Source organism: Liolophura sinensis, chromosome 10 (genome assembly GCF_032854445.1).
Source record: "Liolophura sinensis isolate JHLJ2023 chromosome 10, CUHK_Ljap_v2, whole genome shotgun sequence".
Taxonomy (NCBI): Eukaryota; Metazoa; Mollusca; class Polyplacophora; order Chitonida; family Chitonidae; genus Liolophura; species Liolophura sinensis.
This window is the reverse complement of record NC_088304.1, coordinates 25,038,186-25,066,040: the sequence shown is the minus strand read 5'-3', so window position 1 is coordinate 25,066,040 and position 27,855 is coordinate 25,038,186. Positions and strand designations below refer to the sequence as shown.

General features: G+C 39.5%; 1 protein-coding gene across 1 annotated transcript in view; it reads left to right on the top strand.

Annotated features, from left to right (window-relative positions):
- LOC135476158 (rasGAP-activating-like protein 1) overlaps positions 1–27,855 on the top strand; it is a 90,689-nt gene that overhangs the window by 24,784 nt on the left and 38,050 nt on the right. The window contains exon 2 of the mRNA XM_064756081.1: positions 10,221–10,277. Within this exon, the coding sequence (XP_064612151.1) occupies positions 10,221–10,277 (57 nt within the window). The remainder of the gene's footprint in view (positions 1–10,220; positions 10,278–27,855) is intronic.

The window sequence follows — 27,855 nt, the reverse complement described above, 5'->3', positions numbered from 1 at the left end:
AGGTTTGCGGTGTGCAGAGATTTGCTGCCAAAAATTAGCTGTTAAACTTATTCGAAAATAAACATTTAAAAATATTGAAGCGCTCAATCATGAATTATTATGGTTTGAACAGATTGTTAAAAAGCTTTTCTGATTTATGCTTATTCAGTTGATTTTATGTTCTACCATTGTTAATGCTTTTACGACAGACATATCTTGACATAAAGGTCAGTTGGTCGTGGATATGAATGTGTTTAGTTATTGATCAGTCATCTTAGCGGTTTTGACGTGTTAACCACTCGCCTAATCCAGCAAAAAAATAGAACAAACGAATACATCCTTCAGACTTTAAATTGTGGAAGATGACAAAAAAATTGCCATATATAGTAAGCAGAGGCATATTCAGGGAGTTCCACTACCACTCCCATCTGTCACAGAAACTAATGTAGTCCAGCTTGTCATAGTTAACGGGAAATGAACAGGCAATTCCGGCAAGACGCCACACCTGGTGTTCGTGCCGTGATGGCGTCACACAGCACGTTTGACATATTGTTCATGTACATACTGGCCCCTTCTTCTTGTCATGCAGCTAGCGAGCCTCAGTGGCTCAGATGGCCAAAGCTGTTATACCGGAGATTTTAGGCCAATAATGCAAATCCAAGCAACTTTTTTTGCTTTTTTTGTAGAATAGACCAGATAATTACATTTCGCATAATATTGGGTCCATCTAGCGTGCATGTCTTACCATTCAAAATGGGTACTTACATGTAACTTCCTGAAAGGTATTAGGCAGGTCACAGACTAACCTTTTCAGTTAACTTTGGAATTATTTAAACATTATAAATATTAAGACGGCCTACAGGTGCAAGTCTGATATTTACTGGAAGACAGTAATTTCAGCTATTATTAGTAAAACACAGACAGTTTGATTGATTAGGGCCAATATGGATTTTTGGCGAAAAATATCTGGTTAGCATCTAAAGCAAGCTGGCTAGCTGATTGGCTAAATGGGTGCCATTATCATAACCAATACAACTTTAAACTCGGCCAATACAACTTTCATCTCAGCCAATACAACTTTCAACTCAACCATTACAACTTTCAACTTGTCCAATAAGACTTTTAACTCAGTCAAAGTAACTTACAAATTGGCTAATACCTCCTTCAGATTAGCTGATATGGATTTTAACTTAGTCAAGGTGACTTTCAACTCAGTCAAGGTGACTTTCAACTCACTCAAAGTGACTTTCAACTCAGCTAATGTGACTTTCCACTCAGCCAAAGTGACTTTCAACTCAGACAATGTGACTTTCAACTTAGCCAGTGTTACTTTCAGCTTGGCCCGTATGACTTTCATCTTGGCCAATATGACTTTTAACTCTGCCGGATAGATTTTCCACTCAGCCAGTGGGACTTGCAACTCAGCTAATGTGACTTCAACTGAGCCAAAACGATTTTCACTGCAGCCATTACAGCCTTGGTCTCCAGGTCTATGATTGACTAGATTCAGGTAATAAAATGCAAAGTCAGTTAATAGGGAATTACCTTTATGAGCAATGTTAATTTCATCTTCAATGTGTCAAGATTTATACACCATGCACGTTTGATAGTTTGAGCAATGGATAAACTTTTCCAGCCATCATTGCCACCACAGCTTGCTACTCCCAGTCATGAGAAATAATGATCTATTGAACTTGTCATTGCTGGCTTGAGGCAGTTGTGTATTCCATCCTGAACTGTATATTAAGAATTCCACCTGCTCCCAAAATGAATTTCACTGATGTCTGATGACTTTAAGCCTGAGGAAGTAAGAGAAGTTAACGTCAATTGGCTGAAGCCAAGTAGTGCAGTTTATCATTGGCTCAATTTGCAGGCTCTTTCTGGAGTGTCAATTGGTAGTACTGATTGGTCAAGGCTGTACAGTGTTCATCAGAAGTGGAGCAGATGATCAACATCTTTGAGACGTATCATTTTGTGGTAGCTTTGAACCAGATGTTGTACATTGTTTAATGCATGGCTTGAAGTGATAAATGATCAAGTTATACTGCATGATATGAAATGATCAATGATATAGAATACACCAAGGCCATTCCGCTAAGAGAGTTAATTAATTCCACTTTTTGTCTGGTTGCCTTCTGACGCATTTGGACTGGGATGGGAAACTGTAATAGGCTAAATCAAGTTTTTTTTGGCTGAAATATGACAAGGATTTGGTAAACTGATATCTACTCTGATCTATTTTGGAGCGAACTACAAAAAAAAAGGCAGTTGCTTGTAAAAGAAATTTTGGCAATGAAATACTTATGTTCTGGCTTGCCTTTCAGTCACTAGACATGTGCGACCTATAGCTACTAATTTGTCTTGGTTTTCAAAGAGAGAGATGTCATTAAAATGGACACATTCTCAGATTTTGATTTAGCACCCTTGTAGCTAACATCAACAGTTGTAAGCAGTTTGGAGTAAAATTGCAGCCGTTGAAAATAACTGGCTGATGTAGCCCACTACCTTGTGGCTAGTTGGTTTTAATTTTAACAGGTTTTACAGAATGTAACCCTTAAAGAGCGTCTTATCAACCCCACTTCCCCTCCCCTCAAAAATAAAAACATTTCCAACCCTAAGGAACAAGAAAGCACTGCAATTAATAGCTAATATGGCATCAGTTTTACACACCTTTGGTGTGAGCTGAAATAAGAGCTATAGGACCGCCCCCCTCCCCCCCCCCCCTCAAACCCCATGCTTCCCTTGCCCTTTGCTTTATTTTGCTCCCTATGCCTATAGTTAATTATTAATTTAATAGCAATCAAGGCCGTCAGCCATTGCACCTTTGCAGATTGGATGGATATGGCATCCGTCTTTTTGAGCACTGAAATATTCACGATACGGGAAGGATGCCTGAACAAGGAAGCGCTGTCTCATTATCTCGCTGGCATTTATCTTTGCGCCAGGATTGTGACATGTGTTTATCTGTCGTGTTAGAATATTTATGGCGACAACCCGGGGAAAAAGGGAAATCCCACAGACATGATTATTGTAGAGGGCGACAGTAAACAGATAACTGTCATTGCTAGATGTATTTGGTTATTCTCAAGTGTTTTTGGCATTATTAGGGAATCATATGAAGACATCAGCAAGCTTTTGTTTTGTCTCCATGGAAACCATTGGCTGCCTTTGTCTCCACAGAAACCATTGGCTGCCTTTGTCTCCACAGAAACCATTGGCTGCCTTTGTCTCCATGGAAACCATTGGCTGCATACTATAACATTATCATTGTGTATGTGTCAACAGTGTACAATAAACAACCTAACATGTCATGTGAATTTATTTTGGACAGTTTTGATAGTTCTGTTAGTAGTTTAACGGTATAAAGGTTGCTTAGAAGTTTCAGCACCAAAAGACATATTTTATAACATGTGTTTACCTCTAATGTTTGGGTTTCATTTTAGGTCATTTACCATAACATATTTTTGTTGTGTTGTTGTTGTTGTTGAGCGTTATATGCATAACACAACAGGACATGGAAATGGGCCATCAAAGACTAACTAGGCGTATGTTAGGTAGAATCATACACTCTTCCACATTGCCACTAGCATGGGGAGGCATTAAGTACAGGGTACTCTCCCTCCATCAGCCATTACAGTGCCACCTTAATACTCTCTGAGCTCATCTTTATTTTATCAAGTCCGACACTTTGCACATATATCAATACGCTTATGCAAACAGTGTAATATGAATACATATAGCGTCTGGCTTCTGGCTTAATTTAATGAAGAATATGTGAGCTGGGAATAGAACGATATTGCTGGCTTTTATTTTATGTTATCCTGTTAAAATGTACTCATCAGTTTGCTTGTTTTAAGGTTATTTTTGCCTCTGGGAAATTTTTTTGTTTTTCATGCAAGAAGAAAAGAAGGTTATCGCAGCACATGTGTGTTTGAAATTTTGAGCAATGATCTGTCACAGCAAACTAGGCGGCAGTTCTGCCATAGCATATTAGGGGTCAGTTCTGCCTGGGCAAATTAGGGATTAATTTTGTGACAGCAAATTAGGGGGCATTTCTGCCAGGGCAAATTAGGGGGCATTTCTGCCAGGGCATATTAGGGGGCAGTTCTGCCACAGCAAATTAGGGATCAATTTTGCGACAGCAAATTAGGGGGCAGTTCTGCCACAGCATATTAGGGGCAGTTCTGCCACAGCATATTAGGCGGCAGTTCTGCCACAGCATATTAGGGGGCAGTTCTGCCACAGCAAATTAGGGAGCCGTTCTACCACAGCATATTAGGGGCAGTTCTGCCACAGCATATTAGGGTCAGTTCTGCCACAGCATATTAGGGGGCAGTTCTGCCAGGGCATATTAAGGGGCAGCTCTGCCACAGCATATTAGGTGGCAGTTCTGCCACAGCATATTAGGGGGCAGTTCTGCCTGGGCAAATTAGGCGGCAGTTCTGACAGGGCAAATTAGGGGGCAGTTCTGCCACAGCAAATTAGGGGGCAGTTCTGCCACAGCAAATTAGGGGGGCAGTTCTGCGACAGCAAATTAGGGGGGCAGTTCTGCCACAGCATATTAGGGGCAGTTCTGCCACAGCATATTAGGCAGCAGTTCTGCCACAGCAAATTAGTTGGCAGTTCTGCCACAGCATATTAGGGGCAGTTCTGTCACAGCAAATTAGGGGCAGTTCTGTCACAGCAAATTAGGGGGCAGTTCTGCCACAGCATATTAGGGGCAGTTCTGCCACAGCATATTAGGCAGCAGTTCTGCCACAGCATATTAGGGTGCAGTTCTGCGACAGCAAATTAGGGGTCAATTTTGCGACAGCAAATTAGGGGGCAGTTCTGCCACAGCAAATTAGGGGCAGTTCTGCCACAGCAAATTTGGGGGCAGTTCTGCCACAGCATATTAGGCAGCAGTTCTGCCAGGGCAAATTAGGCGGCAACTCTGCCACAGAATATTAGGGGGCAGTTCTGCCACAGCAAATTAGGGAGCCGTTCTGCCACAGCAAATTAGTCGGCAGTTCTGCCACAGCAAATTAGGGGGCAGTTCTGCCACAGCAAATTAGTCGGCAGTTCTGCCACAGCAAATTAGGGATCAATTTTGCGACAGCAAATTAGGCGGCAGTTCTGCCACAGCATATTAGACAGCAGTTCTGCCACAGCAAATTAGGTGGCACTTCTGCCACAGCATATTAGGGGCAGTTCTGCCACAGCAAATTAGGGGTCAGTTCTGCCACAGCAAATTAGGGATCAATTTTGCGACAGCAAATTAGTCGGCAGTTCTGCCACAGCAAATTAGGGATCAATTTTGCGACAGCAAATTAGGCGGCAGTTCTGCCACAGTATATTAGACAGCAGTTCTGCCACAGCAAATTAGGTGGCAGTTCTGCCACAGCAAATTAGGGGGCAGTTCTTCCACTAGACCATAGGCAAGTTCTGTTACAACATCGGATGAAGGAATTATTGCCTTATTAGATTCAGTAATATTTATGAGGTACATGTATATTAAAACAGTAAACATTTCCCAAGTGTGATATACACGAATTAGACAGATAATATAACTTGCTCTGTTTTGATAGAATGATTTCAGAAGTTTTTTTAGAGTAGTCGTAATAGGGACTACATTGGCCATCCGTGACATCACATGTTCTTAAGTGACGTACATCAAACAACAGAAGATGAGACAAAAATTGTCAATTGGTTCTCTATGAACCTCTAAGAGAATCGTAGACATACATCTGCATGTAAGCCAGTCTGCTAATTGGTACGTGTATTGTAGACCGGCCCGAATAGCACAGTCGGTAGAGCGTCCGCTTCGAGACCGGTAGATCCAGGATCAATCCTGGATCTAGTCACACCTAAAACTTTAAAAGAGGAAGTTGTAACTTCCTCGCTTGGCGTTCAGCATGAAGGGGATAGTGCAACGACTGGTTGACCCGTATCGGTATAATGGCTCGGGCGGGGCAGCTTACTTGATTTGGGAAGACATACATGTACATCTGTCATTATAAGACTGACTCCCCAAATGGGGAGCATAACCTGCATCTAATGAGTTGGCCCACAAGGTGTAATCTTTTGATTTTTTTTCCTGTACCAATACGTCACAGTTTCTGTATATTTGCGATCAAAAAGCACAGTTGTAGTTTACAAGCACCTCAGTGTAAAAACAGCTATGTGGAATTAGATATTTTACACTGAGCTGAGAACTATCTTGTTTTGGGTGTAAAATATTCCCCCGTAACAGTGTTCAGTAACATTATTGTGTATGGACTATAATGGGGATCCACTTTACTGGATTTAGGAAGTTAAATTTTTTGGAGATCTAAATTGTATTTCAAAGGATTGAGAAGGCTTGATTTAAGATGGAGACGTTTAAAGCATTGGCTTGCTGCAACCAACCAATGAGGCCATGCGTTGGAATTTCAGCTGTGGTTGTAAGACAAGAGGTTTGTCTGGTACAGTGTGAAGGGGGGGTGGTTTTTTTCAATGTACTCGGGTTTCGCAAGCCCGTACAAACCTTACATCTCGTAAGTGAAAAATTTGTGGGTATGGCGAATATTAAAATCAAATAATTAATGAATTCCCTGACTTTAGCAACCATACGTAATGGCCCTTATACCTGTTTAATTAACTTAGATAATACTGTCAGTCCAAATTACACCTGATCTAAATGTGGCACTTCATTCTTAATGGTTGTTTGTCTGTCTGTGATGCTTAAGCTAAGCATACATGCATGTATTCCTATGGTCAGTTAATATGGTCAGATTTAATGTTGTGCAGAGACATAAGCTCAAACTTGTCGGTCAGTTTGCTTAATGATTAGTTTAACGTTCACATTGACACGTATTTCTGAAAGCTAAGCCGGAGATAATGTAACAGATCTCAGATCTATTTAGATATAGACCTACATTAGCACCTGTACAACAGTAATAGTATCAGATGAAAGTACCTTTAACGACTGACACCTTATTAAAGGTCAGCTGGGCTATATGGTCTGTTTGCTTCATATAGTCAGAGCGAGCTCACCTGTTCGCGGGAGCATGGACATTAATGCATTTACTCAGGTATGAATACCTTTTAATAGGTGATTTTTATACCCCTTAGGGGAATTAGAGGACACTCAACTGTATCTGTCCAATGGGTCAATAACGGTTGTTAAGACTTTCCCCAGAGTTGTAATCAATACACTTGTATGGTACTGTTGGAAGAGTCTGGTAAAAGGCCATACATATATGACCAGTGTGAAAATGTCAAGTGCTTTAATTTACTGAGGCAGTATGTATTACAATGGAAAAATAGCTCAAGCTCTGAAAAGAGAACAGACCACTTTTAAATAAAGTAGGCATCATCTAAAAGGGGATTACATGCTGATTCGAAATCGTGCTGGTTTTCATGGTTGAATGTACAACGAAGAAAATGCAAATAAAAATTGAGGTTATCTGCAGTGGACTATGTCGACGATATTGAACAAACTGAAGCACTGGGATATCACAGGTGAACATCCTCTGCTAGCTACTGTACCTGCATATTTCTACATTCAGCATGAATATACATGTATGTGTAGTACAACATAAACATCTGTATTGAAAGTGGAAATCAAACAGCATGTTCAAAGACTGAAAAGAATCTGTGACATCACTGTCCTTTAGCCTGTTCAGTAAGCAGAAGTCCATGAAAGGACCTTAACGTTTGTCTGGGCTTTCATTTCACAGTCAAACGTTGTCTGGTCTTTCTTTTCACAGACAAACGTTGCCTAGGCTTTCCTTTCACAGATAAACGTTATCTGGGCTTTCCTTTCACAGACAAACATTGTCTGGGCTTTCCTTTCACAGACCAACGTTGTCTGGGCTTTCTTTTCACAGACCAACGTTGTCTGGGCTTTCTTTTCACAGACAAACGTTGTCTGGGCTTTCCTTTCACAGACAAACGTTGTCTGGGCTTTCTTTTCACAGACAAACGTTGTCTGGGCTTTCTTTTCACAGACAAACGTTGTCTGGGCTTTCCTTTCACAGACAAATGTTGTCTGGGCTTTCCTTTTACAGACAAACGTTGTCTGGGCTTTCTTTTCACAGACAAATGTTCTCTGGGCTTTCTTTTTACAGACAAACGTTGTCTGGGCTTTCTTTTCACTGACAAACGTTTTCTGGCCTTTCTTTTCACAGACCAACGTTGTCTGGGCTTCCTTTTCATAGACAAACGTTGTCTGGGTTTTCTTTTCAGAGACAAACGTTGTCTGGGTTTTCTTTTCACAGACAAACGTTGTCTGGGCTTTCTTTTCACATACAAACGTTGTCTGGGCTTTCTTTTCACAAACAAAAGTTGTCTGGGCTTTCCTTTCACAGACAAACGTTGTCTGGGCTTTCTTTTCACAACCTGTTGCATTAAGTCATAATCATTCACCCATTTCTTGTCAGGGTAAAGAAAACATATTCTACATGAAATGGCTTACAAATGGCGCATACTTTATTTGAAAATGGTCTACTCCTGTAAAGGAAAACCGCAAAGGTTTTTAAGTAAATACATGGTGATGATTGTACTTATCACATTTTTGGTGTTGTTTTGTATCTAGTCAATTCTTCAACCTTTTCGCACGTTTCCAAGGTGTTTACTCAAGCAAATTCTGAAGGCATTATCCTATGTTGACATATATAATTTCACTTTTTTGTGAGTCTCTGAAACTGGCCAATCCAGCCAATGTAGTTTTGTCTTCAAAACCATATGGGAAAGGTGCATAAATTGCACTGAAAGATACTCTTTCATACGTGAAAAGGTTGAGGAATTAAGGTATGCTTGTAGCACCGGTATATAAAGCTTATAGGACCGGTATGTAAATAGAGATAAAACACCACAAAATCTGGACAGTCTATAACTGGCTGAAAACACCATGGCTTAATTGTTCCCCCTTGGATTTTGACATATTATGATTCATTCATCTGTCAACATATACAATGTCGCAATAACCGTTCCATTTCTCTAATACTCAAAGAATAATGATGTCACAACATCCAAAAAACAAAGAGAGGTCATTAGCGATAGGACATTTTCTATACAATATTAAAGTCAACAATTGTGAAGATTTATGGGATTTGTGTATTAAAAATAGTTCATGAATTATTATTGCAAAGGAAACTTCCATGTTCTTATACAAAATTCTTATAATATATTGTTGACAACAGTTTTCTGCGTAATGCACGTCGCCTTTAGGTAGGAGACCTTGGTTTAATTTGGCTTCCAAATGGTATTGCGTTTGCATCTATGTCCAGGCCATGGCACTCAGTTCAAGGTCATATGCTTGAACTCCATTATCTTGCTTGTTTGGCATCAAAAAAAGATCTGTTTTAAATATACATCAACTCAACGAGTATTGTGTCTTAAAATTGAACTGGGCACCTCCGTGGCTCAGTTGGTTGGAGCGGTAGTGCAGTGTAATGACCCAGGAGCCTCTCATCAATGCCGTTGCTGTGAGTTCAAGTCCAGCTTATGCTGGCTTCCTCTCCGGCAGTACGTGGGAAGGTGTGCCAGCATCCTGCAGATGGTTATGGGTTTCCCCTGGGCTCTGCCTGTTTTCCTCCTACCATAATGATGGTCTCCATCGTATAAGTTAAATATTCTTGAGTACAGTGTAAATCACTAATCAAATAAATAAATAGTAAATAAATAAAATGAACTCTCCTTAATACATATGTATGTTTTTTATTTTTTTTTGTTTTTACGTATGTTTTTATTTTGGATTATTTGATTTAAAGTACTTCCAAGGCTATGGGGTTTTTTTTGTTGAACCAAGAGCTGTTAGCCAATTTCGGAAAAATGCGACTTGTTCAGTGTTTTGCTGCATGTACATGCAACTATTGACAATTAAATGTTTGACGTGGTATGTGTACCTTGACAGGGCTTATGTGAGTGGTTTGCATGTCTTCATTGTCTAGCTTATGCGTGTAAATTGATTGATCTTGGATCTAGTTATCAATTTCTGGGTCGGTTAATTATCTTCTATTCACAGGCCCCTTCGTTAACTGTCCCTGTGCGAAAGTCTTATTAAAGTCAGTGATCAGTTAATTGCGTTGAATTGCCATCAATCTAAGTGTTTATTTTGCCCAACATTGACCACAGTTTGGCATAAGCCAAATTTCGTCTAATCCACTCTGCTGTATTTTATGGCCACTAAACACTATACGAATTGCTCTCTTATGGGCCATTTGTTGCCTCTGCAGTCATCGCATTGTTACCATGGAGACCTTTGTTTATCATTTCAGAAGTGGGAAAAGCGACCCCTACTGTGTGGTCAAAGTGGATAATGATGTCATTGCCAGGTAAGAAGCTCATGCTCCTTGTTAAAGATCGATTTAAGACACACATGTAGCTAGCATCTATAGATAATGCATCTACCGTTATCTTCTTGAAAAATGTACACCAGTGATCATATTTGTATGTGGAAAGAAAGTCTAAAGTTGATTAAAAATATAAAAAATGGTCTGTCTAAGCTATCCTTTATGACTAACATTGCACTTTGTCATTGCTTGAAATGCAGTTTGCTGATTATTTTCCAACAGGCTGGTCATATTCATTGGCCTAAAAGGTAATACCCTTTAAATATGCATGTGATACAAGAAGATAACACAATTATTTTGAATGTATATAACAGGTATTACAGATGGAAAGTAGTAAAACAGGAGATATGGGATAGAAAATGTAGTGAGGTGTGTTTATCTGATTGGTATTTGATGTCGCTCTGTACTCAAGAAGCTTTCACTAATATGATGGCAGCCAGGTTTATGGATGGATGGAAAGTGAGAAACAGCTGTTCTCACCATAACATACATGGGAAACCCTCTGATTTCACTGATGCTGTGTGCTGAATCAAATGTGCAAAGTTTTGGCATGATGTGATAGAGGAGCTCTGACAGAAGCAATAGGCCAGTAAGGAGCCCCAGCAGAAGGAGTAAGTCTGCTTGGCCAGCAAGGAGCCCCAGCAGAAGGAGTAAGTCTGCTTGGCCAGCAAGGAGCTCCAGCAGAAGGAGCAAGTCTGCTTGGCCAGCAAGGAGCTCCAGCAGATGGAGTAAGTCTGCTTGGCCAGCAAGGAGCTCCAGCAGGAGTAAGTCTGCTTGGCCAGCAAGGAGCTCCAGCAGGAGTAAGTCTGCCTGGCCAGCAAGGATCTCCATCAGATGGAGTAAGTCAGCTTGGCCAGCAAGGAGCTCTGGCAGAAACAATAAGTCTGCTTGGCCAGCAAGGAGATCCAGCAGAACGAGCAAATCTACTTGGCCAGCAAGGAGCTCCAGCAGAAGGAGTAAGTCTGCTTGGCCAGCAAGGAACTCTGGCAGAAGCAGGAAGTCTGCTTGGCCAGCAAGGAGCTCCAGCAGAAGAAGTAAGGCTGCTTGGCCAGCAAGGAGCTCCAGCAGAAGGAGTAAGTCTGCTTGGCCAGCAAGGAGCTCCAGCAGATGGAGTGTCTGCTTGTCCAGCAAGGGGCTCCATCAGAAGGAGTAAGTCTGCTTGGCCAGCAAGGAGCTCTGGCAGAGGCAATAAGTCTGCTTGCCTAGCAAGGAGCTCCAGCAGAGGCAATAAGTCTGCTTGGCCAGCAAGGGGCTCCAGCAGAGGCAATAAGTATACTTGGCCAGCAAAGAGCTCCAGCAGAAGGAGTGAATCTGCTTGGTCTGCTCTGTGGCCCTCAAATATGTAAAGGGCTGTGAAAACATCACGGATAGAAATGATAGATTGCCAGGCTTGCATCTGGTTTGGACTCAGCTCTCTGTACCCACACTGTGATAAATCCTAAAGCAGTAATCATCTTAATGGAGGCATGTGAGCATTAGTGTTCAAATTAGTCAAACATTGTTATGTCTCATAACTGTGTGACTACACTAGAATATCGTTGACCCAGTTTGCCATCCTCCACTCCTGTTGATGCAAATGCTGACATGGATGGCCTTTGTAACCATCATAACCCATTATTGTATATCCAGGTAGCCTGAAAGATCTGCAGCTAATTTTTTTTATATCAGCAATTTTTATTTAATTATTTTTTTCATTTGGCCACCCAGTTTTTTTCTAGCTTACTTTCTAGCTCCCTTCAGTGTCAGCATGATAAAAAATGATCTCCACTCTTTGGGAATGACACAGAATCTAGTGCTGAAAAAACTGACCACTACAGGTTTTGAACAATTGACTTTAGAATCAATACCAAATTGTCAGAAATACATGTCAGACGTCCAGACCACTCAGCCAACAAGCCCTCCACAAAAATTCGAGAGAGTTGAACAGAAATCTTTCTGGAATATACAGAGCCAGTTTTCAGCATTAACTTACATTACCTATAAATCCCCTAGGCAAATAACGCTGTGTCAACGATACTTGATGAAACCACTTTCTGAATCAGATCCAGTAATCCGATATTCAGGTAACGTCGGTTATATAATGGCCAATAAGTATAGGCCTACTCATAAAGGGTAGGTGAAATAAAATCAATGTGTGTAAGCCTACATACATAATGGTGACAATAGACTGCTTAAGTTGCCGCCTCATTCGTTGGATTTTAGCCTTGGCATGTGACATTAAAGAAAGGAAGGATGACAGGGAAGAGATTAACACATGGTGTATATGTTAATCTTGCTGTTTATATGTGTGTACGCATATAGTTATAAATAAAAATCAATATCGATATGCTTAAAGCTTGTCATGTGGTCATTAATGTTTACTAGGACACATACACTGTAAATAAGCTTAATAACACTTTTTCACCTGGAGGAAGAGGGCGTGGGGTGGGGAAAGGAATGCCTGAGGAGCCATTCTTAAAACCTATCCATACCAGCGCTGCTAGGTTTAATCCTGGTGAGGTCAGCTGCCCATGCTGCTCCTTAACTCAACACCGCCACTTCACCTCACTCTCTCACCTTACTTCCTCATGAGCCTTAGATTGCATTAAGATCATGTAACTCAACATTTATTCACATTTACATCACCATAATGTCTGTGTTATAGTTTATTTCTCCCAACAGTACTTTTGACAAAGTGAGTGAGTTGGGATTTTAACCTCTGACCTTTGGGACCGTAGCCAGTATACATCCGTGTAGATCAAGAGGCGATACAAAGGGCTATATATACTCTGATTGGTCAATTTGTACATGTCCATACGGATGCCGTAGGTGAACGCATCCATTTATGACACCAGCTACACCCACGAGCTGTTATGTAGGGTGCGGTGAGTTAACAGGTTGATGCAGTGAGGAAGGGACAGTGATGAAGTCAAACCATGAGCTGATTACTGCAGCTTTATTTGAACTGTCCATTAATCGTTGTGTAGGTGTGAGCAATAACATCGCACGCTCCGCAAGAACCATACACCTTTCAAATTCACAAAGCGACTTAATTTGTGACACTGAAATGAAGAATGGTATCATATTTAGTGTAAAATCGTATATTGAATTCACATTATTAAAGTCCCGAAAACTCAACACACTGTAACATCACTCATTTGTTACCTATAGTCAGTACACTTAACTCAAAATTACACTCGTTTTACACATAACTGAAATTAAGTTCTCTACATCTTAAGAACATTAGGTTGACACACTTTGACAAATACACCTTGGATCCTCAAAACCTAGCAAAGCACAAATTCTGAACTGCCATGGCAACCGTAAGGCACTCGTCGTCGTTCCTATGGTGACTACATCATGAACAAGGAAATATTAAAGGGCGATAACTCCTTTTCTGCACCGACTACACTGGCAACATTCGTCCTTGTTACACCTGGATACAGTTATTTTAACAGTGTTCTTTATGAGCCCATGTATACAAAACTGTGAGAAATCCTGACATTTTGGCTATAAATAGAATGAACATAAACTGAGTCAGCTTTAAGTCACAGGTGTTAAATACGACAAGTCAGCTGATGATAGGTGTGATACTGCCATAAAGATTGATCTGTCAAGTGTCGTATAGATTCCTACAAACACAGGTATAATAGATTTATCAAGTGTCATGTATAAATAGATTCTTACAAATACAGGTATAATAGATTTGTCAAGTGTCATGTATAAATAGATTCCTACAAACACAGGTGTAATAGATTTGTCAAGTGTCATGTATAAATAGATTCCTACAAACACAGGTATAATAGATTTGTCAAGTGTCATGTATAAATAGATTCCTACAAACACAGGTATAATAGATTTGTCAAGTGTCATGTATAAATAGATTCCTACAAACACAGGTATAATAGATTTGTCAAGTGTCATGTATAAATAGATTCCTACAAACACAGGTATAATAGATTTATCAAGTGTCATGTATAAATAGATTCCTACAAACACAGGTATAATAGATTTGTCAAGTGTCATGTATAAATAGATTACTACAAACACAGGTGTAATAGATTTGTCAAGTGTCATGTATAAATAGATTCTTACAAACACAGGTATAATAGATTTGTCAAGTGTCATGTATAAATAGATTCCTACAAACACAGGTATAATAGATTTATCAAGTGTCATGTATAAATAGATTCTTACAAACACAGGTATAATAGATTTGTCAAGTGTCATGTATAAATAGATTCTTACAAACACAGGTGTAATAGATTTATCAAGTGTCATGTATAAATAGATTCCTACAAACACAGGTGTAATAGATTTGTCAAGTGTCATGTATAAATAGATTCCTACAAACACAGGTATAATAGATTTGTCAAGTGTCATGTATAAATAGATTCTTACAAACACAGGTGTAATAGATTTGTCAAGTGTCATGTATAAATAGATTCCTACAAACACAGGTGTAATAGATTTGTCAAGTGTCATGTATAAATAGATTCCTACAAACACAGGTATAATAGATTTGTCAAGTGTCATGTATAAATAGATTCCTACAAACACAGGTGTAATAGATTTGTCAAGTGTCATGTATAAATATGCTCCTACAAACACAGGTATAATAGATTTGTCAAGTGTCATGTATAAATAGATTCCTACAAACACAGGTATAATAGATTTATCAAGTGTCATGTATAAATAGATTCCTACAAACACAGGTATAATAGATTTGTCAAGTGTCATGTATAAATAGATTCCTACAAACACAGGTATAATAGATTTGTCAAGTGTCATGTATAAATAGATTCCTACAAACACAGGTATAATAGATTTGTCAAGTGTCATGTATAAATGATTTCCTACAAACACAGGTATAATTGATTTGTCAAGTGTCATGTATAAATATGCTCCTACAAATGGAGGTATACTTGGTTTGTGTCAAGTGTCATGTATAAATGGGTTCCTACAAACACAGGTATAATTGATCTGTCAAATTTCATGTATGAATAAACTTCTACAAACAGAGGTATAATTGATCTGTCAAGTGTCATATATAAATGGGTTCCTACAAACACAGGTATAATTGATTTGTCAAGTGTCATGTATAAATATGCTCCTACAAATGGAGGTATACTTGGTCTGTGTCAAGTGTCATGTATAAATTGGTTCCTACAAACACAGGTATAATTGATCTGTCAAGTGTCATGTATAAATATGCTCCTACAAATGGAGGTATACTTGGTCTGTGTCAAGTGTCATGTATAAATGGGTTCCTACAAACACAGGTATAATTGATCTGTCAAGTGTCATGTGTAAATAGGCTCCTACAAACGGAGGTATAATTAAATTGACACTAGCTTCCTGGATGTCAAGTTCAATGGGTGAGAGGGAAGGACATTCTTACCGTTTGGTGAAATTGTTTGATTTCGAAGCCTATGGAACTTTGACTGAGTTATGCAACTTTATTCAATTACCCTAAATGACGTAAAATTTTCCCCAAAAGATGCATTTTCAGAGGAAAATAAATGTTTTATAACATTACTTATGTTTACATTTCCCCCTATAAAGTGTGGTTAGTAAGGGAGGAGATCAGTGTGGTTAGTAAGGGAGGAGGTCAGTGTGGTTAGTAAGGGAGGAGGTCAGTGTGGTTAGTAAGGCAGGAGGTCAATGTGGTCAGTAAGGTAGGAGGTCAGTGTGGTTAGTAAGGCAGGAGGTCAGTCAGGGTGGTTAGTAAGGCAGGAGGTCAGTGTGGTTAGTAAGGCAGGTGGTTAGGAAGGCAGGAGGTCAGTGTGGTTAGTAAGGGAGGAGGTGAGTGTGGTTAGTTAGGCAGGAGGTCAGTGTGGTTTGTAAGGCAGGAGGTGAGTGTGGTTAGTTAGGCAGGAGGTCAGTGTGAGTAGTACGTATGCAGTTTCATCTTATTTGAGTGGGTGAGTGAGTGAGTGCTTGGGGCTTAACGTATTACTTAACAATTTTTCAGTCATATGACGACAAAGGAACCCTTAGGGTTCATTTAATGTGTCTCCATGTTGCAGGACGGATTTCCACCGCTCTTCATCTTATTTGAAGGTTACCTTATTTCTTTGTTGATTCAAAAGCACATGTTGTTAACATTAAAAGGGCATCATAAGCAAATGCACGTACAGTATCTACCAATACTGACATGAAATATGTTTTTCCTGAAACCTGACGTTCACTCATCACCGTACTACATGTACATATGAACTAGGAGGCATAAATTAAATTAAAACAAAATGGTCAAAAATGCAGTCATAACAATTTAAAAATCCAACTGTTTCAACCTGTAGATTAATCCACATAGAATTGCAAGTTTCAAATATAACCTCAACTGTAATGTATTCAGGGTGTCTCAATTTTTGATCTTTGACTGAGATGTAATTCGAAAAAAAAAGACAAAAGCAAATAGAAATGAAGCATGGTAGCCATAATTGCGGTAATTAAATACGTCAGACTTATTTCTTAGCATTGTTCTATGTTCTATGTGGTAGATGGATTCAGTTTTCCTCGCATGTGACAATAACATAGGGCCCATGCACTGTTAAATAACCTAGTAGCTTTCACAAATATATAATTCTATAGTAGCTCAATTGCGATAGAATGATCAAGCTTTATAAAATTGGACTGACAGGAAAGAGGGGGAAAAAAAATGGCGTCCACAATGATAGAGGAGTCTGGCTCCCAGCCATCGCTTGTAATACTTCCACAAATATCGTCAATTTAGTGTCTTTTTTTTTTTTTTGGGCCCACGCCAGTTATTTTTTAACATTGTGGATTTTAGGAAGAAATGTATTGATATTACTGTAGTAGTCAAAATTTAAATTAATACGAAGTTTGTATGTTGAGACCTGTATCTTAGTCAAAATAGGATTTATTCACAAAATCTTGTGGAAGTATCATGTTTTGTATTTTCCCCATATGTATTTATGTGATATGAAGATAAATAGAAAGATGATCTAGGCTGTATGGTTATCTGATGCAGACATCTAATTTTAGCCAATCAAGAAGACCCATGACATATAAGCGTATTTGCAGTCCTTTCTGTACTGGTTGAATTGATATCCACACATCTAGTCCTTCTCTTCCTTTATTTACATGACCCTGAGTGGATCTAGTCACCTGAATTTATGGCCATCTTACATCAAATAACATGCAGTCTGGAATGTTAGAATTCCTTCACTACATGTCCACCCTAGCCATCCCAGGTCACCACAGGCCCACCCAGCCACCCCAGGTCACCACAGGCCCACCCTGGCCACTCCAGGTCACCACAGGCCCACCCTAGCCATCCCAGATCACCACAGGCCCACCCAGCCACCCCAGATCACCACAGGCCTACCCTAGCCATCCCAGATCACCACATGCCCACCCTGGCAACCCCAGATCACCACAGGCCTACCCTGGCCACTCCAGGTCACCACATGCCCACCCTGGCAACCCCAGATCACCACAGGCCTACCCTGGCCACTCCAGGTCACCACAGGCCCACCCTGGCAACCCCAGATCACCACAAGCCCACCCTGGCCACTCCAGGTCACCACATGCCCACCCTGGCAACCCCAGATCACCACAGGCCTACCCTGGCCACTCCAGGTCACCACATGCCCACCCTGGCAACCCCAGATCACCACAAGCCCACCCTGGCCAGTCCAGGTCACCACATGCCCACCCTGGCAACCCCAGGTCACCACATGCCCACCCTGGCAACCCCAGATCACCACAAGCCCACCCTGGCCAGTCCAGGCCACCACAGGCCCACCCTGGCCATCCCAGGTCACCACAGTCCTACCCTGACCACTCCATGTCATCCCAAACCCCCTTACCACCCCAGGTCACCACAGGCCCACACTGGCCACTTCAGATCACCACAGGCTCACCCTGGCAACCCCAGGTCACCACAGGCCCACCTTGGCCACCCCTGGTCACAATAGACCTACCCTCGCCACCCCAGATCACCACTGGCCCACCCTGGCCACCCCAGTTCACCACAGGCCCACCTTGGCCACCCCAGATCACAATAGACCTACTCTGGCCATCCCAGATCACCACAGACCTACCCTGGCTACCCCTAGTCTCCATAGGCCCACCCTAGCCAACCCAGGTTACCATCAAATGTGTCAAGGCTGTCAGTACAGAAGGTGGGTTTGAGCATCACCAAGGAATCTTGGGAGCACCCTAGGGTGAGTGAGTGAGTGCTTAAGGTTAAATGTTGTACTCAACAATTTTTCAGTCATATGACGACGAAGGAATCCTTAGGGTGCATGTACGTGTAATGTGCCTCCTTGTTGCAGGACGGATTTCCACCGCTCTTTTATTTAGTGCTGCTTCACTGAGACGACTTACCGAAGGCAAGTAAGCCACCCCGCCCGAGCCATTATACTGATATGGGTCAACCAGTCGTTGCACTATCCCCTTCATGCTGAACGCCAAGCGAGGAAGTTACAACTTCCTCTTTTTGGGAGCACCCTAGGAAATAATCAGTTGTCACTGTGCTTGAGATAAATCGACAGAGGAAAAGATAAAGAACACAAGTCATGGAGATTTATTTTATGGGTAATTTTTGTCTCATACACCGTGACAAGCTGCCAACTGCGGCAACTTCATCAGATATTTAAATGGGGAGTACTCTAACATTGGTTTAGGGCAAGACCTTCCTCTACAAATTTTTGCCAAACCTAACGTCAGTGCAGCCTTGTGCAGAATACCACAGGCCCACCCCCAGATCAGCCATTTGCCCACCTCAGGAAAACCAAGGGCCTACCTCAGGTCTGCAACTGACTCAATCCAGGTCCTCCACAGCCATTTAACATTTAAATTTCTGTGAAAATTTGTTCCATTCTAAAAACCAATGCCAAAATAAAAATATTAAAAAAAATACTTTTTGTGTATGAACGTGAATGCTAAATGCCTTAATGTGAGTGTAATTTGAAATAAATGAGACATCAGCTGTTACTGAAAGGAAGGCTGACAAATTTTGATAAGTTTTGCACAGTAATTTGTCTTCAGATTTCCACAGTTACATTCAGCAATTTCTTTTGAAATGACCTTTCCAGTTTTACATGTCACATACCGATCTGTCAAAGGCAGTGCTTTACAACTGGGAAACACAGGACATTTTCAGGCAAATCACAGGTGCGCCAAAGTGGCAGATTTAAACTGTGTTGACCTACCTAAACGTCATTTCCCGGAGACAAATCATCAAGACAAATAAACGTAATAAAAGTAACGCTATGTTTGATGTTGAAGAAAACATACTGGAACATTGAACTGATTATCACATTTAAATGTTTGAAAGATCTCTAAGAGGCTGTCAGACAAAAAGTAGAACTCCCAGGGGATTTCATGGGTAATTTACTACGCCGTTCAGACAACAGTTAAGAGCCTATAGCTGTGGTAACACAAGCCGATGGATTTTTCAAAATTTGATGTCTAAAACTCACAAACGTAGTTTTAGTTTAATTTATATGACAGACTGAATACCCTCGCTTCATAGTCAAACCTCAGTCCATAAATGCAAGTTATATATTTTTGGTTTTCAATGTGACTGTACGAGTGACATCAGATGTACATGTAGATAGACCTAGGAACATGCGTAGTATGAAGACAGTCTTTTGCTTGCAGAGTTCTCTAAACACTTTAGAAGAAGCACATTTATTTTGATTTGATTGGAATTTTACGCTGTGCTCATGAATATTTGATTCACAAGACAGCAACCAGCAGGCTGCTTGCAGACATCCTGATGTACGACTGGAGAGAGAAGTCCATTTATGAATTTATTTTCTTTTTATTCATTGTAAAAAGCATGTCAGTGGCTCTTTCAAGAAATTAAACTATCAGTTTGAGATGGCAATCAGTTTTACAAAAATTTTTTTTGCCAGCACACCACCTGAGAATGTAATTTGATGCTGTTATAAAAAAATTGGCATATTTGTGTAAAATGATAGCCACAAGTTGGGGGATCGCTAACCTTTGACCCAGTTGCCTCCCTTTATTTGTTCTTCATTGTGAGGAGGCTTTGTTACAATATGAATACTGAACTGAATCTAAAATTTTGTCCTATGACTATATTTACATAATTTTGAAAATTTTATTGATCTTAGAAAATTAGTGTTTTGAGATTTTGGTTGGAAGCTAAGATGATTACCTGGGGCCACTTTCACAAAACATCGTAAATCAGTTTTTCGTAACTTTCCTTGTAAGTGACATCACATTATGGCACTATAACCTAGATGAATGTAATTTACAGAAAAAGAAGGTGCAAGAAATGTGACTTACGAAGTTTAATGAAAATAGCCCCTGCTGGCAAAATGTGTCATCCAGTTTCAGTGCCAAAGTAATATTTTCTGACCTTATTGTTTGCCTTCTGAAATACACTTTTTGTGGGAATTTTGTAGAAAAAATACCAGTAGGTGCCAGAATATTATCTTTCTGCCTTTGACCTCATTAACGATGTTAATGATATTCAAACTTCCTAATCTTTTTGTCCATCTATTTATTCTGAGTGATATTAATGCATACAGATGACTCTGTAGGGCCTTAGTTCTTATCTTGCTTTTGCTCGAAATATTGTGGTTATGTCTTAAATATTGGCACATTGACATGATAGATGAGTGTATTGGGTGATGCATGAATATGTATGTGGGGGGGGGGGGGGGGGGGGGGGGGGTGATGGCTTTGTTGGCTAAGACAAGTGGTGAAGTACCCTGATCTCAGTCACAATACTGGATACCAGTATTAAGCTTACCTATTGAGTGATGTTACGTTGCATTTTCCCTGGACGACGCAATGACCCAGGAGCCCCCCAGCAAATCGCTCGATGTGAGTTTAAGTCTAGCTCATGTTGGCTTTTTATCCGGTCATACCTGGAAGCAACGTGTGGATGGTTGTTGGTTTACCCGGGGCTCTGCCCAGTTTCCTCCCACCGTAATGCCGGCTATTTTCGTATAAGTGAAATATTCTTGAGTGCAACGCAAAGCACCTGTCAAATCAATAAATACATTGCATTATCTGATGCTCGATTCCACTAGGTGAAAACCTGCACCGCCAGAATCCAGTGTAAAAAAAAAACAAACATAAAAAAAAATGCTTAATGAACTTATCAGTTTTTATCTGGAACCTAAAATGTCCATCTGGAAGGCTAATTAATTGTTGCTGTGCTGTAATTTAAGAGTGATGCAATTGTGAATTTGCTTTACTCCATCTTCACATTTCTAAAACTTTTTTAAATGACACACCTCTTCAAATGCCTAGTCTCTTGTCAACCCGAAGAGAAAAATAATGAAAAACATAGCAGAAACTTTAAATAATACACAAAAACGGGTTTCTTTCCCTTGAAAGAAAAAAAAAAAAAAACGGTTGTAAGAAACCAAGCATCTGTGTACATCTGGGAGTTTATCGGTACTGATAAAAGCTTGCAGGTGTGTTTTGTCTGTGAGCTACACTGAAAAAGATCAGTCTTGATCAAACATGATTAATCACTTTGCTTTAGCAGATGCTTTCAATAAATCAACGTTATTAGGTGAACCTGATCAAAGTGCCGAATACCATCCCTGACCAGATATAGGGCCAATGTTAAACATCAACTAAGATATGAAACAACAACAAAATTAACTGCACATATCCTGATATCATAACATGGTTAAAACTGACAACTGATACACTACAATTATCCTCAGTTGTCAGCATGTACAGTACCTAATTATCCTCAGTTGTCAGCATGTACAGTAGCTAATTATCCCCAGTTGTCAGCATGTACAATACCTAATTATCCCCAGTGGTCAGCATGTACAGTACCTAATTATCCTCAGTTGTCAGCATGTATAATAGCTAATTATCCCCAGTTGTCAGCATGTACAGTACCTACTTATCCTCAGTTGTCAGCATGTACAATAGCTAATTATCCTCAGTTGTCAGCATGTACAATGGCTAATTATCCCCAGTTGTCAGCATGTACAGTACCTAATTATCCTCAGTTGTCAGCATGTACAGTACCTAATTATCCTCAGTTGTCAGCATGTACAATGGCTAATTATCCCCAGTTGTCAGCATGTACAGTACCTAATTATCCTCAGTTGTCAGCACATACAATAGCTAATTATCCTCAGTTGTCAGCATGTACAATGGCTAATTATCCCCAGTTGTCAGCATGTACAGTACCTAATTATCCTCAGTTGTCAGCATGTACAATAGCTAATTATCCTCAGTTGTCAGCATGTACAATGGCTAATTATCCCCAGTTGTCAGCATGTACAGTACCTAATTATCCTCAGTTGTCAGCATGTACAATAGCTAATTATCAACAGTTGTCAGCATGTACAGTGGCTAATTATCCCCAGTTGTCAGCATGTACAGTACCTAATTATCCTCAGTTGTCAGCATGTACAATGGCTAATTATCCCCAGTTGTCAGCATGTACAGTACCTAATTATCCCCAGTTGTCAGCATGTACAATAGCTAATTATCCCCAGTTGTCAGCATGTACAATGGCTAATTATCCCCAGTTGTCAGCATGTACAGTACCTAATTATCCTCAGTTGTCAGCATGTACGATAGCTAATTGTCATCAGTTGTCAGCATGTACAATAGCTAATTATCCCCAGTTGTCAGCATGTACAGTACCTAATTATCCTCAGTTGTCAGCATGTACAGTACCTAATTATCCTCAGTTGTCAGCATGTACAATACCTAATCATCCCCAGTTGTCAGCATATACAATAGCTAATTATCCTCAGTTGTCAACGCATACAGTACCTAATTATCCCCAGTTGTCAGCATGTACGATACCTAATTATCCTCAGTTGTCAACACATACAATACTTAATTATCCTCAGTAGTCGACACATACGATACCTAATTATCCTCAGTTGTCAACACATACAATACCTAATTATCCTCAGTTGTCAACACATGCAATACCTAATTATTCTCATTTGTCAACACATACAATACCTAATTATCCTCAGTTGTCAACACATACAGTACCTAATTATCCTCAGTTGTCAACACATACAATACCTAATTATCCTCAGTTTTCAACACATACAGTACCTAATCATCATCAGTTGTCAACACATACAATACCTAATTATTCTCATTTGTCAACACATACAATACCTAATTATCCTCAGTTGTCAACACATACAGTACCTAATCATCATCAATTGATAACACATACAGTACCTAATTATCCTCAGTTGTCAACACATACAATACCTAATCATCCTCAGTTGTCAACATATACAATACCTAATCATCCTCAGTTGTCAACATATACAATACCTAATCATTCTCAGTTGTCAACACATACAGTACCTAATTGTCCCCAGTTGTCAGCATGTACAGTACCTAATTATCCTCAGTTGTCAACACATACAATACCTAATTATCCTCAGTTGTCAGCATGTTCAATACCTGATTGTCCTTAGTTGTCAAATTCTTAATTTTAACAATTAAGTACTGAGGAAAGTTGAAAGTTTGAATTTAATATTTGATATACATTTACACAGGCGTTGTCAACATATTCCATACTTTACATGTATGCTAATTTGTAAATGCAAACATTGACATAACCATGATTAATTATTAACATGTGTCAACACATTCTGTTAAATTTGGCAACAAGTAGGCCTACCTAAAGTTGACTCTACAGAATTAATGTTGAATTTATGTGCTGAAAACAGTACTATGTTAACAACAGTGTAATTTTTTTTTAGGAGTGTATATTGAAATATTATTACAAATGTAACCATGCTGGCTTGTGTGTGACTGTGCACACAAACTGTAATGATGTAATGCGGAGAATACCGTTGGGTATGTCCATAAACATGTGAGCGTAGGAGTTTGGCTTGTTGGTCCGTCTGTTCCTAAAGGGCAGCACTCATCAAACGCAGCAGTAATTACTCCCAAAGGCTATTATAATTCTGGGAGATGGCTGGCAGGCTTCTCACTTGGCATTGTTCATGCCTGGTTTTGTTATCAAATTTTAGCCAGGTGACATCAGAAACTTCACAAAAAAAAAAAAAATAACAAAAAAGGAAAAAAAGAATATAGAGGCAGTTTAGACTCAGAAATTTTCCCTTCTAGACTGTTTTGAATGTAAATAACAGTAGCTGGGAAAAAAAAATTGAAAGTTTGGATTTCAAACTTTAAAGGTGTCATTGAGACATTGGGGTAAGAAGTGTCCATATAAAATGCAATGGAAAATAACTTCTGCTCTCTGAGAGGTTTTAGTTTGATTGTGACTTTTTGGAGGATAAGTCAGATTGTTTGCATGTATGGTTTTCACCATCATGGGTTAGTGAAGAGGTCTTTATGATTTATTTGATTGTTGTTTTACGCCATACTCAAGAATATTACACTTATGCGATGACAGCCAGCATTATGGTGGGAGAAAATCAGGCAACTGCTGGGGAAAACCCAGGACCATTCGCAGGTTGCTGGCAGACCTTCCCATGTACGGCCGGAGATGAAGCCAGCATGAGCTAAGCTTAAACTCACTGTGACTGTGTTGGTGAGAGGCTCCAATGTGTTTATTATAAATTATACTATTTTAAAACGCTTGATATACATATAGTGTAAGATATCTATTCTGTTTTGAATAAATAGGCAATTTCTATGTGTGTGTATGTTTTTTTTTTTTCCCAATATAATTTTGGCATGCAATACACATTCATCAAAACGCCATGTTGAATTAATTGAGAAATAATCCTTTTGCTCGTTATGGAAAAAGGAGGCAAATTAAATTATGATTTCTTCTGAAAATAACGTAATATGTACCTATTGTACATGATGCTTTTTGATTTAAATATAGAATGGCATACTGCTCCGTGAATTGATGAGTCAAATGATATAGATACAAATGCTGCAATATGTCAAGTGGGAAATTTGTCTGATATTATTGCTGATACTTGTTGGATGTTAATAATGTTTGATCCTACTTTAGGTGTGGGAAGTAGGGGAAAGTTTTGAGTGGGTTTTGGGGGGGGGGCTTGGATGTGGGGGATGAGGAAATATTGAACAGTTAGAAAACCACCTCATTTTAAAGTCACATCTCTTGGGAAATTATTGCTAGGTATAGGCTAGTTACATGGTAATGATGAAAATGTGCGTATTTGCAACCCTTGCTGTACGTTGAGTTCCAAGTTATGTTTGTCTCTATGTAGCAACTCTTATTTCAGACTTTTCAAAGATCTTCAAAAATTCCCTATAGTTGAATTTTTTGCTTTTGATTAAACATTGAACTTTAAACGTTACATCACAACAGTGAATGCATTTAAACAAATGCATTTTTAGAGGCAAATAAATTTTGTTAATAAAATATTACATTTTTCTAGTTGACCCTGCACATGTATTTTCTACACAAGCTTTAAAACATCTTTCTATGAACAAAAGAACTCTGAGAATCAGACAAGATAATTATAATTTTAGAGTCACATTTGAAATTTTAGGTGATTGATATACAGTGTTGTATGGTGCTGCTTGACTGTAATACCATGCTGAAGACACCAAACAAGCCACCTACCCGAACCAGGCATAGCATATGGATACATGATAAGGACATATTTGGTCTTTAGTAAGCCAGGTGTGAAGTACACGTACATTGTACTCTGACCAACCTGTACCAAATGCTATTAAACAGGCTGGTAACCAATTGGCTCTGAACTGAGTGGTACTGGAAAGTTTCGCAGGTTGTAACACATTAGTAACTAGATGGATATGTTTGTTTGAACCAAGACAAATAGTTTTTTTTTTCTTCCTTTGTGTATTATGAAAAACGTATGGCAAGAAATAGTGAAAACTGGCCTTATATTTAATTTGGGGTATAATTTTAATGTCTCACAACCAATCACTTTGTAAAGTAACACATTAGTAACTATATAAATATGTTTCTTAAAGAAAAAAAATGTTTTTATTGTTTTCTCTTTTCTTTATCTTTATTGTGGATTGTGAGAAACTAATGCCCGAAAATATACAATGAATGCTGGTCCCAAACGGGTATAGACAGGTATGACTTTGTTGTTCCAATGGTGCTGTCAGCTATAGACATGATAGAGGAGAACATGTCATTGGGTGGGATGGAGCGTTTCCCAGGGCAATCATTCAATACTCTTGGCTCAGGTGACCTTTAGAGTTGAGATACATATAACATATGCTCTTTGCGTCAACCTGTCATACAGGACGACATTTTTATTGTGTGATCAGTCCTTCTGGTTTCCTTGATTAAGTTTGCTGGAAACAGTTTGTGATAGTTGTGAGTTATGTTTCCAATCAGTTTTGACATTTTACATTAGAACTGTCAGGACAGAAATTTGTGCTCGTGTACTGTCTGTTCGAACGATCCCAAAAGTATGCCTTAGACTGAATATACATGTATATATATATGCATGCATCAGAAGCATATCTGCACGATGGATCTGCACATATGCACTGCACCAAGAGTGTATCAGACTAAAAGTGTATAAAAAAAAAGTATACCAAAAGTATGTATATTCCTAAATACCCTAAATGACGTAAAATTTCGCCCACAAAAGCGCATTTTTAGAGGCATATAAATGTCACTAAACCTTTCTAAAATTGATAGAACTCTCAGAATCAGATAAAATGGGCAAGTTTGTCGTGGAAGAAATTTATTATCATTTCCTTTGTGTTAAAGCAATACTAGTAATGAGCTATCTGATTGGTCAATTTTTTGCATTCATGCCTCAAGGAACCTATTAAAAAAAATACTTACGCCTCGCCCCATTGTGAACTACTTTTATTAAAAAATAGACAGGACGATACTAGTGAAGGAACTGTCTCACGGAATCATACTGTTTCCACAGCCTTTTTTTGTTCATACCTCATGAGTGAACTGAAAAAGTTTCGTCATTCCCCAAGTATAGGTATACATCTATATACATATATATATATATTTATATACTGACACTGTTGTATATTTGAAATATTCTTGAGTAGAGTGTGACAAAAAAAATCAAATAAATAAATAAATATCTATATACCAGCAAAGTTGACACGAACAAGCAGAACTTCATTACACAAACTGCTCGCTGCACATGCGATTGCCTTCCCCCCAGAAGTTGCATTCCTAGAAAGGCACCAATGCCCCCAATAAGCATGATCAGTGCATTGGCAAGCCCTAGCTAAATGTCTTCTTCAAATGCTTCACCGGCCCCGATAGCACAGTTGGTAGAGCATCCGTTTTGGGACCGGTAGATCCAGGGTGAATCCTGGGTTGAGCCATACCTAAGACCTTGAAAAAGGAAGTTGTAACTTCCTGGCTTGCCAGCACTTCGGTGGTTTCTGACAGCAATTCTCCTTCTAACACAGAAGACTTAAGGACTAGATCTTGGGAAAAATGAATCACTTGTGAGTTCAAGTCAAGCTCATGCTGGCTTCCTCTCCGGCCATACGTGGGAAGGTCTTTCAGCAACCTGCGGATGGTTGTGGGTTTTCCCCGGGCTCTGCCTGGTTTCCTTGCACCATAATGCTGGCCGCCATCGTATAAGTGAAATATTCTTGTGTACGGCGTAAAACACCAATCAAATAAATGAATAAATAAATATATAAATTT